The sequence below is a fragment of the Rana temporaria genome, chromosome 4, assembly GCF_905171775.1.
Source record: "Rana temporaria chromosome 4, aRanTem1.1, whole genome shotgun sequence".
Taxonomy (NCBI): Eukaryota; Metazoa; Chordata; class Amphibia; order Anura; family Ranidae; genus Rana; species Rana temporaria.
This window is the reverse complement of record NC_053492.1, coordinates 171,681,473-171,696,168: the sequence shown is the minus strand read 5'-3', so window position 1 is coordinate 171,696,168 and position 14,696 is coordinate 171,681,473. Positions and strand designations below refer to the sequence as shown.

The 14,696-nt window shown below is 41.8% G+C and overlaps 1 protein-coding gene across 1 annotated transcript in view; it reads left to right on the top strand.

Moving 5' to 3' along the window:
* Positions 1-335: 335 nt before the first annotated feature.
* Positions 336-14,696, top strand: part of GHSR (growth hormone secretagogue receptor) — a 39,037-nt gene continuing 24,676 nt past the window's right edge. Inside the window, exon 1 of the mRNA XM_040349378.1 lies at positions 336-1,569. Within this exon, the coding sequence (XP_040205312.1) occupies positions 750-1,569 (820 nt within the window). The 5' untranslated portion in view covers positions 336-749. The remainder of the gene's footprint in view (positions 1,570-14,696) is intronic.

Sequence of the window (14,696 nt, the reverse complement as noted above, 5' to 3'; positions counted from 1 at the left end):
TTGCTGCACTCTGTTACTACAACTGCATACATTCCGAGTAACTAAAGCATTAAAGTTAATAGATTTTAGAAGACCTGAGACAGGTCTCTGTTTTACTATTTCCTTCTGATTTGACAACATTTGCAATAAATTGAACAACATCAAATTGCTCAGTGTTCGCTGTCTCATAGACTTTGCATGGCATGTGAACAGGCTGTGTGTGTCTGTGGATCTGTATTCTGACAGCAAGAATAAGAATGAGATATAGAGCAGGGGAGGAAGAATGGGCGTGCTGCTAAACTCCTTTCATCAGCTTCCCTCCACCAGGCAAGCTCTGGAGACACAGTGCACTCTGCAAGGATGTGAACTGTCCACAGACACTCAGCTGTCCTGCCTGGGACTCACTGGAGTGGGAGTACCAGTACTATCTATATTACCATTCCTTTCAGCATGCCACAGGAATACTATTCCTCCTTGCTGCAGACTTTCAATCAAGTGGATGCCTCAACTTTAAGTACTCATTTAGTACCCAAAATCTGCCTCAAATTTAAATATGGACATGGACTTAATACTGGGGGCAATCTGCAGTCATAGACAACATGGATTTATGAAATGGAACTTTACATCTGTGGGGAAAATGTGCTGTGGACCTGTTGCCACTGCAAGCTTGCACTTTGCTTATACTTGTTTCTACAGCTTTACTTAAAGTTTGTACACCAGTACAGTAGAAATGAAGACATGCCATAGATGTGTCAATATCATTGACAGCCATGGAGGCAAGACTGTCTCAATATCATATACACAGCCAGGTATGGTCCACCGGCAATAAGACCTACACCCCAGAGAACAGGACCATGGATTATTACTACTACAACCACTCCTGGCCCGAAGATCCAGGGTATCTTTTCCCAGTGCCAGTCCTCACAGGGATAACTGTTACCTGTGTATTCCTGTTCATCATCGGGATATTTGGGAATATCATGACTATGTTGGTGGTGTACAAGTACAAAGATATGAGGACTACAACCAATCTCTATCTGTCTAGTATGGCTTTTTCAGACCTGCTCATCTTTGTGTGCATGCCACTTGACCTGTACAGACTATGGCAGTACCGACCCTGGAATTTTGGGAGCCTCTTGTGTAAGCTCTTCCAATTTATCAGTGAAAGTTGCACTTACTCCACAATCCTCAATATCACTGCCCTTAGTGTGGAGAGATATTTTGCCATCTGTTTTCCTCTGAAGGCCAAGGTGGTAATCACCAAGGGCAGAGTAAGGCTGGTAATCTTTGTGCTCTGGGCAGTGTCTTTTGTCAGTGCCGGACCCATCTTTGTTTTGGTTGGGGTTGAACATGAGAATGGTACCAATCCCTTTGAGACAAATGAATGTAAAGCTACAGAGTATGCTGTGAAGTCTGGTCTACTTACTATCATGGTCTGGACATCCAGTGTCTTCTTCTTCTTACCAGTCTTCTGCCTCACTGTTCTCTACAGTCTTATTGGAAGAAAACTGTGGAGGAGGAAGCGGGACACTATAGGACCATGTGCCTCCCACAGGGACAAGAATAACAGGCAGACTGTAAAAATGCTAGGTAAGTGAATTGAGTGCTAGTTATTTTATTTTTTGCACTGACCGGTAAATTTAACATGCTCTGAAAGTAGGACTCTATGCAAAACTTACTGCTGGAGATTCACAAAGGCAGGAGAAAGAAAAAAAATGTTCTTGTTACCCATGGCAACCAAGATTCCATGTGTATTTTTCAGAGAACCTTAGACAAGAGATGCAATGATCTGTTTTGGTTGCTATGGGCAACAAGAATGTTTCCTTCCTCTTTTTAAATTACCCACTGTATATTTAAATGTATATTACCATTAATAAAATAAGAACAAAAGGTACCCAGCTAAACAAGTAAGGCAAGTAATTACAGGTACTTGCAATCAGCAATGATGAGCAATAAACTACACCAACAAATCATACAACAACCTCAAACTGTCCAAATACACTGGACTTTTAACACTTGTTTGCATGGGTTAGAGCACATTATTGCCCTTGATACCTTTGTATAAAGTAAACACATTAGAATAGAATGTAAAAAAGTAGTGCAGATTGATGATGTGCAATAGGTGACAAGAGCTAAGAGATGTTAATGTAACTATGTAACAGATCTGTGTTACAAGAATAAACAAACCTGTATTGGGCTGCTGTAAATTGCTACTGGCATTGCAGTTTCCACTTTTTATTAAATAAATAAAATAAATAAATCACTATCAATATAAAATGCACTTTAAATTGTCTTATCCTGAATATAATATATAAATAAAATGGCATAAGATTTTTTCCCCTTAAACGTTAATGATAACATATTAAATAAAATAGGAAAAATACTAATCATAAAATGCATCTTTAAATCGCGCTGACACGGCTTACTCTATATGATTAGATATGTATTATTTTTATTATAATTATTATTATTAGTGGTGATTGTTTATACCTGTACTTTCATTGACACAGGTGGTGCATTATATGTTTTTAAATTATACAAATAGCAATAATTGCCCTTCTCGTACATGGATTGTATGCGTGAGCATATACCTTGCCTGTTTACTAATCATCTCACATCAGAATGTGATAGGATTAAATAAGTAATATGCAGAAAACGGATTACTAAATGTTTTTCAGGGGGTGCACGGTAACAAGTAATTGGGTTCACCACCATCCAGTAAGCTTTCATCTTATTACACAGGACATACTTAGGGGTTAATTCATGAAAACTGGAGTTATAACCCATAACGACCGATAAAATATTTTACCTTTTATTTTAGTGAAGTAATGGGGGGCTAAGAATATGAATGCAAGTTACTCACTAGGGGGGAGAAACTCTGGGGGAATCCAGGATGGAGAAAGATCTGGTGGGGTCCTGGTAGATGACAGACTCAGCAACGGCATGCAATGCCAAACTGCAGGAAGCAAAGCTAGCATAATATTAGCATGCATTAAAAAGAGATAATACTATAGTCCTGCCACTTTATAAAACTGTAGTTCGGCCACATCTGGAGTATGCTGTCCAGTTATGGTCATTACACTTATTCTCCCTGGAAAACAGACGCTTGGGAGGAGATATGATAGTGATGTACAAATACCTCAACAGTGATTGTAGCATAGGGAACAAACTATTCAGTTTCAAGGAGTGTAAAAAGACACGTGGTCACTCAATGAAATTGGAGGAGAAGTGGTTTAATCTTAAAGCGGGGGTTCACCCTATAAACCCCAAAAAAATTTTTTTTTTCTTCTACCATAAAATCAGGCATTGTAGCGCGAGCTACAGTATGCCTGTCCCGATTTTTTTATCCCCGTACTCACCGTGTACTCGTACATCGAAGATACCGACTCCCCTCGGGGAATGGGCGTGCCTATGGAGACGGAGGATGATTGACGGCCGGCTCTGGCGCGTCACGCTTCTCCGGAAATAGCCGAAATAGGCTTGGCTCTTCACGGCGCCTGCGCATAGCCTGTGCGCAGGCGCCGTGAAGAGCCGAGACCTACTCCGGCTGTCTTCGGGGAGAGTGACGTGCCAGGGCCGGCCGTCAATCATCCTCCCTCTCCATAGGCACGCCCATTCCCCGCGGGAGCCGAAATCTATAATGTACGAGTACACAGTGAGTACGGGGGTAAAAAAATCGGGACAGGCATACTGTAGCTCGCGCTACAATGCCTGTCTCGATGGTAAAATCGTGTCACTGAGGGTGAACCACCGCTTTAAACTGCGTAGGGGGTTTTCCACTGTCAGGGCAGTAAGGATGTGGAACTCACTTCCACAATCGGTGGTGTCAGGGGGAATTATTGATAGTTGCGAAAAACTCTTAGATGGGTATCTTAGCGAGTACAATATACAGGAATATGGGTTATGATTTTTTTTTTTTTTTTTTTTACATGAACACACACACACACACGGGTTGAACTGGATAGACTGGTGTCTTTAGTCAAACTAACCAACTATGTTGCTATGTAATAAGCTGCATTTCTGATTGGCTGCTGTTGGAAACAACTCCCCATCACTTGTTCTCTTTTCTCTAATTATAATTAATCAGCCTTATAATCTGTCCACGTCACACTGGAGGCTAAAACTTCCTATTATATGTTTTTGCATTCTCAAGAGAACTATGTTTTTTGGCTGTGTTTGGCCTAAATAATACGGTCAATGAGCAGGGACTGGCAGGAAAATAAACAAGAAAATGGAGAAGTCCCTACTTCTTCTATGTCAGTGAGTTATGCCTCTTACACACCATCGGTTTTCCCGTTGGGAAAACTGCCATGTTTTCTTTTGGTCGGGTAAACCATCCGTGTGTATGCTTCATAGCAGTTTTCCCGACAGGAAAACTGCGGTGAAAAAAATTAGAACTTGTTTTATTTTTTCCCCTAGCGAATCGTGGCGTTTTTTTTGGGAAACGCTGCGAGGGAGCATACATGCGGCCGGTTTTCCTAACCAAAGCTCTCCTGGCAGCTTTCCTGTCGGGAAAATCGGCCCTGTGTACAGGGGAAAAGTGACCGAGCCGGTTATCGGTTTTCCCCTCGGTTTTCCTGTCAGTCTTTTGACCGCCGGTAAAACCGATGGTGTGTACGAGGCATGAGAATAACTGAAATGAAAGCACTGGTACAACATCCAGGCAACGAGCATTGCAGGTCAGCAGTGGTGGTATATGTTTAACTCTCATGACAGGTTTTCTTTTGATGTATTAGGAGATGTAATGATATAATGGGAGCTACCATTTCTGACCACCTTATGAATATCCTAATGTCTGTCAGGCTTTGTGATCTAGTGCCTTCACGATATTGACCTCAAATCAGTCGAAATGGTCAGCACAACAGCCAGGCAACCAGCATTTTCAACAATGACAGTGTCTATGATTCCTTCATGACATTTTCCCTTTAAAAGTAAGGTTAGCCATATGATCGAAATTCAAACAATGTATGGCCAGCCATAGTTTGTGTGTGTGTGTTGAGCTGGCAGAGTGCCTGTTTATAAATGATGCTTTCATATGAAAGCGTGCAGTACTTGGTTACTGTATACAAAACACTCAGGAAAACATGCAGCCTTCTCCATTTAAGTACATTACAGCAGCTCCAGCAACAAGAATAGCTAGTAGCAGCAAATCATTTCTAAGAAGTAATGATGGCATGAATGACTATTAGGAAATTAGTGTTTAGACACACTTATTAGATAATGAACAGCTTCACTGTGTCTATCAGTCTTCAGTCAGTGTAATACATAACTGTGTAAGCACCCATTTGAAATAATTATCTCTACAGTCCAAGAACAGAGCAGTGATATTGTATACACCGCTATGCTGGGGACAGGAAGAAGCAAAGATTCACATTTCCAATTGTTGAATACTACGCTGCAAGGGCAGTATAAGGTTTAAACATAAAGATTATTTCTACATTGCATCCACCCGCTCTGGAGCACGTACACGTACTTTATATAGAATAGATTTGTTAAAAAGCACAAAGTATTAAAACAAAATTGTGCTCCCTTTATTGGTGTACAAGAGGACACATACAGGGATTTGTGTTCCTTATTAATAAGCATTCCTAGCTCTCAAGTTTTCCAAATCAGAATCCTGCTCTTTATACATAAATCAGCAATTTTATGTGAATAACACAAAAAGAACCATATGTAGTAAGGAAGATACAGTTAAGCTAGCTATAGACAGAATGTTGCCTGATTCCCACATGACAAAAATCAAACTTTAGGTGACCCTGAAAGCACCATCCGGCATGAAAAGTTCTTTTAAAAATTAACCAAGTGGAAAACTGTTCTTTAAAGAATAAAGCTTTATTAAACAGTTATCGCGGGTCACCAATGGCAGGCACATACAGGTCATTCTCAAAAAATTAACATATTGTGATAAAGTTCATTATTTTCTGTAATGTACTGATAAACATTAGACTTTCATATATTTTAGATTCATTACACACAACTGAAGTAGTTCAAGCCTTTTTATTGTTTTAATATTGATGATTTTGGCATACAGCTCATGAAAACCCAAAATTCCTATCTCAAAAAATTAGCATATCATGAAAAGGTTCTCTAAACGAGCTCTTAACCTAATCATCTGAATCAACTAATTAACTCTAAACACCTGCAAAAGATTCCTGAGGCTTTTAAAAACTCCCAGCCTGGTTCACTACTCCAAACCGCAATCATGGGTAAGACTGCCGACCTGACTGCTGTCCAGAAGGCCATCATTGACACCCTCAAGCAAGAGGGTAAGACACAGAAAGAAATTTCTGAACGAATAGGCTGTTCCCAGAGTGCTGTATCAAGGCACCTCAGTGGGAAGTCTGTGGGAAGGAAAAAGTGTGGCAGAAACGCTGCACAACGAGAAGAGGTGACCGGACCCTGAGGAAGATTGTGGAGAAGGACCGATTCCAGACCCTGGGGGACCTGCTGAAGCAGTGGACTGAGTCTGGAGTAGAAACATCCAGAGCCACCGTGTACAGGAAATGGGCTACAGGTGCCGCATTCCCCAGGTCAAGCCACTTTTGAACCAGAAACAGCGGCAGAAGCGCCTGACCTGGGCTACAGAGAAGCAACACTGGACTGTTGCTCAGTGGTCCAAAGTACTTTTTTCGGATGAAAGCAAATTTTGCATGTCATTCGGTAATCAAGGTGCCAGAGTCTGGAGGAAGACTGGGGAGAGGGAAATGCCAAAATGCCTGAAGTCCAGTGTCAAGTACCCACAGTCAGTGATGGTCTGGGGTGCCATGTCAGCTGCTGGTGTTCTGTGTTTTATCAAGGGCAGGGTGAATGCAGCTAGCTATCAGGAGATTTTGGAGCACTTCATGCTTCCATCTGCTGAAAAGCTTTATGGAGATGAAGATTTCATTTTTCAGCACGACCTGGCACCTGCTCACAGTGCCAAAACCACTGGTAAATGGTTTACTGACCATGGTATTACTGTGCTCAATTGGCCTGCCAACTCTCCTGACCTGAACCCCATAGAGAATCTGTGGGATATTGGGAAGAGAAAGTTGAGAGACGCAAGACCCAACACTCTGGATGAGCTTAAGGCCGCTACCGAAGCATCCTGGGCCTCCATAACACCTCAGCAGTGCCACAGGCTGATTGCCTCCATGCCACGCCGCATTGAAGCAGTCATTTCTGCAAAAGGATTCCCGACCAAGTATTGAGTGCATAACTGAACATAATTATTTGAAGGTTGACTTTTTTTTATATTAAAAACACTTTTCTTTTATTGGTCGGATGAAATATGCTAATTTTTTGAGATAGGAATTTGGGGTTTTCATGAGCTGTATGCCAAAATCATCAATATTAAAACAATAAAAAGGCTTGAACTACTTCAGTTGTGTGTAATGAATCTAAAATATATGAAAGTCTAATGTTTATCAGTACATTACAGAAAATAATGAACTTTATCACAATATGCTAATTTTTTGAGAATGACCTGTATATGTATCCATCCCAGAATAATAAACACACGTATACAAAAAAGAAGCAAAATACGCTGTATTAGGGAATGAAGCACTCTGTGATCATGTTGTTCTGACATTGTAGCCCCCAAAACATAGTCCATGAGAAAAAGAGCTTCAGGGGTAAATTGAGTAGAAGTAGAACTGATTGGAAAACTGTTGTCCAAACTGTTATTGCACCCAATCAGATGTAGTCACTGTTGAGCATTCAGGTGCCGCAGATATCTGAACACAATAGTCGGCAGGTGCAGATTCCTCCATTAACGCTGTTTAGTGTACAGTCATACCCCACTTTTAAGTACACAATTGGGTTTATTTACTAAAGCTGGAAAGTACAAAATCAGGCTCACTTCTTCATAGAAACCAATGAGCTTCCAGGTTTTATTACCAAAGCTTAATTGAAAAAAGCTGGGGTTGGAAGCTCATTAGTTTCTATGCAGAAGTGAGCCTGATTTTGCACTTTTCAGCTTTAGTAAATAAACCCTAGTGTGTACTTAAAAGTGGGTATGCCTGTACATGGGGGAACCAATTGATTTCTCTCATTCAGGTGGTAGGACTGAACAAAAGAACTTGAGCCATGCATCGCTAGCTTTATTCTCATAATACAAGGTATTAGCAGGCTGCTCACTTTGAATACTTAGATTTTATTGCACTTTTCAGGTGCTTTACAGGTAGGTGCTAGAAGAGAGTATTATTATTTTTTATCCTTTTGCTTACCAGGAAGGTAGTCTGGTGCTCTCTGCCTACCAGGGAGCAGGATCTATTGGTTAGGCCTGCTCGTTGTATTCAGGTGCAGCTCAGCTTGTTCTGACTGTCCCCCTCTGGTCCAATAGGGAGGCATATTGGACAGTGGGAGGGGACCTGACAAGTGAGTGCACAGGCTTTGTTAGAGCCCTGGAAATTGCCAGAAGGAAAGTTCTGCGTTGCATTGTGGGATACTGTATATAAGGCCAGAGTACATGTGCTCAGGGTAAGTTGAGCCGGGAAACAGAGCCCAGGGGGGAGAGGGGCGGCTGCCCTCTCCTCCACGGAGGCAGTTGTGTGGCCCCGCTGGTCGACCCAGGGGCATAGAGAGAGAGAGAGAGAAGCTGAACCCAGAGGTCCTGCAGAGCTGATTGCAAGGGATACACCAGGAAGGATCTAATTCTGCCTACTGTGAGTAGAGATCTGTGTCTTTGGGGCCTGTCGAGTGAGGACCGCCCCCTTAGCGTCCTGAAGATAATTTAGTGCATCAAGTCTGCTGCTAGTGAGAGAAAGAAGACTTCCATACATGTGGCTGTTTGGTCAAAAGCAGTATGTCTGCTTCCACAGATAATTTGGTGAGGTCAGAGAGAGTTGTCCTTATCTATTATGAATAGTTCCAGTTGGAGTATCCCACTCATCCTTTCTCCCATCCAAGTTTCAAATAAATACCAACAAGTAATGAGCTAGCAGGAGTAAGGGTGGGGCAAGTGGGAATCCCCTAGCAACCAAGTGGGAATTCCTAGCAACCAAGCAGGAACCTCTAGTAACCAAGTGGAAAACCCTCAGCAACAAAGGGGGACCCTCATCGCCAAGGTGGGGACCCTCAGCAACTAAGTGGGAATTAGTGGCAACCAGCTGTAGGTAACCATAGGGAGGCCTATGAAGTCCACACTCAGGAAGCCCTATGGGGTTGGTGCTACACATTCTTTTTACATAATGCAGAGGATTAACCCCTTCCAGAGAGGTTCCAGAGTGAATATAACAAGCATACTTTACTGCAAATGCAGACCGATTACTGTTGTGGGTTTAGTAACACTTTAGGGTAACTTTATTTACTAGCATTTATCAGTAGTTTTTTTTTTTTTTTATTTACAGCTGAGATTTGGAAATTTGGCATGGAGGTGGCAGACCTGATGTAGTAAGTGGACCTTGCTTTTTAGTGCAAGGTCCACTTTTATTTAATCTGAACACTAGGGAAATAAGAAAACAAAATGTAATCTATTATAAAATCATTAAATGGATTTTAACATACAGTCAGCATAATGACTGAATATGTCTTGATATCTTCCCTTTGTAATCCCGTTCACAACAACTCTGTCACGTAGTGGGTAGAATCCCTAATCTTGTGTAAGCTCCAAGCAGGGGCACAGACAGCAAACACAGCAGTGGAGGAATGAAGGTATGGTAAGTACCATATAAGTACCATAGCTGGCCTTCATTAAAGTAAACCTTTTTTTTTTTTTTTTTTTGCCCTTCATGCTCAAAACACAGGTTTAGTTGAAACAAAATGGGGTATAGTTTCTCCTTCAAATAGAATTGACTGTACAGTAATTGTAAAATGTTCATGCTCTGCTTCTAAGGCCTAATATTTATACAACTGGCACTTATTATCTTGAGCCGTCACTGTAATCTGAGTAATGCACCTGGGATTGTTTACAGTCCAACTACCCAGGACAGCCACTGGCAGCATCATGGATTATCAAAATGAAGGATAGCTTACATAGATGCCATAAAAGACACATGTGCCAACATCCCATAGGGCTCCACAGCTGATGCTTTCCCCTACTCATCAAATGGGATGTGGATTTGGCATTTGCGGTGTAGTTGTCAGCAGCACTTCCATTGTTATTTTTATATTATGGGTATTTAAAAGAGACTTTTTTTTTAAGGCTACACAGAATTTGCCATTGCTGACATCCTTATGAAAACCTTAATTACATGCCTGTCTCTAGGTCTTTTTTTATTTTTATTTTTTGCATTAAGATAAGTGTTCCATACCTGTATTTCTCTCATTACATGTTTTTTCTCAGTATTAGTTTTGTAGAAGATATTAGTTGTCATTGCACACTCCACTCCTCTACAAGCACCAGCTACACACAATGGGAGAGATAGGGGCTATTAGAGTAATTTGAAAAAGTAAGTATACTACATGGACATTTTTGACTATGCAACAGGCATTCATTAGATGTTGATTCAATTGGTGCCTACAAATAAAGTTAATATATTAAAAGTGGAATTACACTGCATCTGAGGACCAAAAACACTATTAAATTCATTTTTTATATTCAAAGCAATCTCACCCATCCATTCATGTCTCCATGATTTATTTTGCTGAAAAATCACTGTGAAAAACACCTCCTAGCATGTCCGATCATAGCCATCTTGAGAACGAGCAGATGATTCATGTATCATTGTCTTGCTGTTAGCTGAGTTATGCAGGCAGGTATGCTTAACAGAAAAAATCCATCCTCCCCTCCCGAAGACTGCCTAGGCTTGGAAACCAGGAATTTACTTCAGAAATGTCAAAGAAATGTAAAAAAAAAAAAAAACAACTGTCCTGTTTATTTAGTAATGCTAGCAGCATAAGGATTAACAATAGTCAATGTTAATTGAGAGAATGAAATTTCTCTTTAAACAAATGTCACATAAAATTGTCATAAAAGTTGTAAACTAAATGGATAAGACTGATTCAGGTCCACATCCCTAATACATAGCAGGAAAACTAAGTTCCTCAAAGGTGGGACTTTAAGACTTCAGCTTCACCTGGGAGCCGTGCAAACCACACACTGAAGGCCCGGCTGTCTGTGTTCAGACAATTCTTATAGAATTGCTTATGAGCATTCTTTTACTGCATCACTATATGGCCATTCTACTGGTGTGGCCATGGATCAACTCTATGCCCATTTTTATATGGATCTGTTTTTTTTATGGACAATCACCCCCTGTAGAACCAATCTCTGGACTTGGTGATTAGTCCCAAACCTCTGAGATATATCGCTTCTCTGGCCCCCTTTTGGGAGGGCATATCCAGAGGCGGGGGGTAGTCTTGGACACGTTCCATCTCCATCCTGTCTTGGCTTCACTCTTTGAGCTATGATCTCATATGGCTGATGCATGCAATACATGTGATTTATTGTACACCTCTGGAAAACTTCAGCCCATTATCCCTGAAGACGACTTCTAACTCATTAGTTGAAACGTGTTGGACTTCCACTGTCTCCTTGATAGTGGACTTGGGTTTTCCCAGTTGTTTGTTTTTCGTTGTCTACTCCACCATGTGTTTGTTGTTTTTATCGCATCATCTTTTGCATTGTGTACTAATATTTTTGCTATAATAAATTTGTAATTTTACTACAATTTTTGTGTTCATGGTCCATTAAAGTCCCACCTTTTGGGAACTTGGGGCCAGATCCACAAAAGGGATACGCAGGCGTATCTGCTGATACGCCGTCGTATCCCTGTTTCTATTTATGCGGCTGATTCATAGAATCAGTTACGCATAGATATTCCTAAGATTCGGCAGGTGTAATAGTTTTACACTGTCGGATCTTAGGATGCAGTACCGCGGCCGCCGCTGGGGGCATTTCTCATCGAAATTCCGCGTCGGGTATGCAAATTAGCACTTACGGAGATCCACAAAGGTTTTTCCCTTCGTTAAGTCTCCGTAAGTGTTAGTTTTCCGTCGCAAAGATAGGGCTGCTTTTACAAAGTGTAAAGTTAGTACACCATGTAAAATTATACCTGTCTTTCCACCGTCGCTGTCAAATTTCTTTTTACATTTTTTTTTCCCGCCGCATCTCTTTTTTACCCATCGCGATTCACAAAACTCGGTGCAACGTAACGTAACGCAAAGCACGCCGGGAAAATCACGTCGGGAGCATAGGCAGTACGTCCGGCGCGGGAGCGCGCCTAATTTAAATGGGACTCGCCCCATTAGATTGGGCCCGCCTTGCGCCGGACGGATTTAAGTTACACCGCTGCAAATTTCAAGGTAAGTGCTTTGTGGATCGGGCACTTAGGTAGAAATTTTGCGGCGGTGTAACTTAAATCGGAATATTTAAGTTGCGCCCGCTGGCTGTGGATCTGGCCCTTGGTTTTCACATAAAATTGGCATGGCGTATTTAGTTTAATGATCTAAATTAACAAAAATTCAGATCTGTCATATGGAAAAAGCATATTTACCACAACTTTAAATCTATGGAATTAAAATCTTGTATTTCAAATTAAACGCCAATGATTGGAACCTCCTCAGGGAACACGCTGGGAGAATCTGTTTTATTTAAACGTTAGACATCTAGGGTCTGGTGTTCTCTTTGCTATTGACAGTTGTGCTGTCATAATGCCAATATCATTAGACCTCTCTAAGGCCTCGTACACACGACCTAACATGTCTGCTGAAACTGGTCTGCGGACCAGTTTCAGCAGACATGTTCAATCATGTGTACGGCCGACCGGACCGGATTCCCGGCCTAGCGGACAGGTTTTCAGCGGACAAATGTTTCATAGCATGCTATGAAACATGTTCACTGGAAGCCTGTCCGTCGGACATGTTCGGTCGTCTGTACGACTCACCGGACATGTCCGCTCGGCCGAAAGCCCTTGCATGCGTCGAAGTGATTTGACGCATGCGTGGAAGCATTGACATTCCAGGGTCGCGCACGTCGCCGCGTCATCGTCGTGTGTACAGCCATCAGACCAAAATCCGCCAGCGTACATGTCCGATGAAAACGGTCCGCGGACCGTTTTCATCGGACATGTCCCGTCGTGTGTACGAGGCCTAAAGGCCCACAGAGATGCTGTGGATGCCTATAAGGCCTCGTACACACGGACGGACGGTCCGTTTTCATCGGACATGTCCGCCCGGAGATTTCTGTCTGATGGTTGTACACACCATCAAACAGAAATCCGCGCAGACACGATACGCGGTGACGTGGCCGTGCCGTCGCCGAGGCGATGACGCAGCAACGTGCGCAGCCCTGGAAGGTCAATGCTTCCACGCATGCGTCGAATCACTTTGACGCATGCGAGGGCTTTCGGCCGAGCGCACATGTCCGGTGAGTCTGTACAGACGACTGAACATGTCCGACGGACAGGCTTCCAGCGGACATGTTTCTTAGCATGCTAAGAAACATTTGTCCGCTGGAAACCTGTCCGATCCGCCGGAAAATTGTCCGGTCGGACGTACAGACGACCGAACATGTCCGCTGAAACTGGTCTGCGGACCAGTTTCAGCAGACATGTTCGGTCGTGTGTACGGGGCCTAAATCTAGCAAGGGATTTAAATTGATCACCAAATGATTTGAAATCAATCATTCCACTGTAAGAAAAATTGTCTACTAACGTTGTAAATTTCAAACAATTGTTATTTTATCCAGAAGTGGTCTTCTCACCAAATTTAACCCAGGAGCTGACTGTTTGATGCTGAAAGAAGTCTCAGATAATCCAAAAATTCCTAGCCTATTTTTAAGACACCATACATATGGTGCCCCCTTTGAACTATTTAGATACAATCAGATTGTATCTTTTTTATGAAGCAAACTTTGCCTACTACCAGACTCTGCTACAGTGACATTGTTTGAGCTGTCCTGGAGATTGAGGGATTGGTCCAAAGGATGTATCTCTACTGTTTATATCCTTTTAAATGATCTCAAGTGCAAGCTCTTCTACATGAAACTGTGGGAGCGGGATCTACAAATTTCCTTTGACTTGTCGAATTGGCAGGACATTACAAACAACTTGTATAAAATCTCCATTAACACTGTTTTGATAGAATCTCATTAGAAAAACCCATTTATGCTGGTAACTAGTACCAACTAGGGTAGCAAATATTCAGCCATCTGCATCTCAATCTTCATAGGGCCCCAGAGATAGCTTTGTTTCAGGAACTAGATGCAGATATTCCAAAATGGCCATAACTAGGTAATATTATATATGCTTTTGGCAGCAAGAATCGCAATAACGCATTGTTCGAAAATGACTGTGGTGCACATACAGTAGAAAATGTCAACTATAAATTTAACTGGATTATGGTGAATAATAAATTCACATGCACCCTCCATAATAATCTTACTGAATTCCATAAAACAATGGACCCCTGGATTTAGTACATTTCCCTTGAGAACTGGGAGTGGACAGGCCCCAATATTTCTTCTATCTATTCTATCTATCAGGAGACACTTTTTTTTTCTCTCTTTCTCTAACATCTCTCTTTTCTGTAGGACTCAATCCCACTCTATTCTAGTGAATATTGATTTTTCATTGTCGCCTTAATTGCACTTTTCTGAGGATAGGAGCACCTATACAATTATTATTATAGGTATAGGCTTGCTAGGCCTTGTTATGTTTTGGTTCACATCTTGTTAATGCTGTAAGAAGGGTGCTTTAGGTATTATGATGTCTGAACTGATAATTGGGTGCAAATTTATAAGAACAAGAGTTGCAGCTGACCACTATGCAATGTACCCTTTCCTTACTTGACTGCTG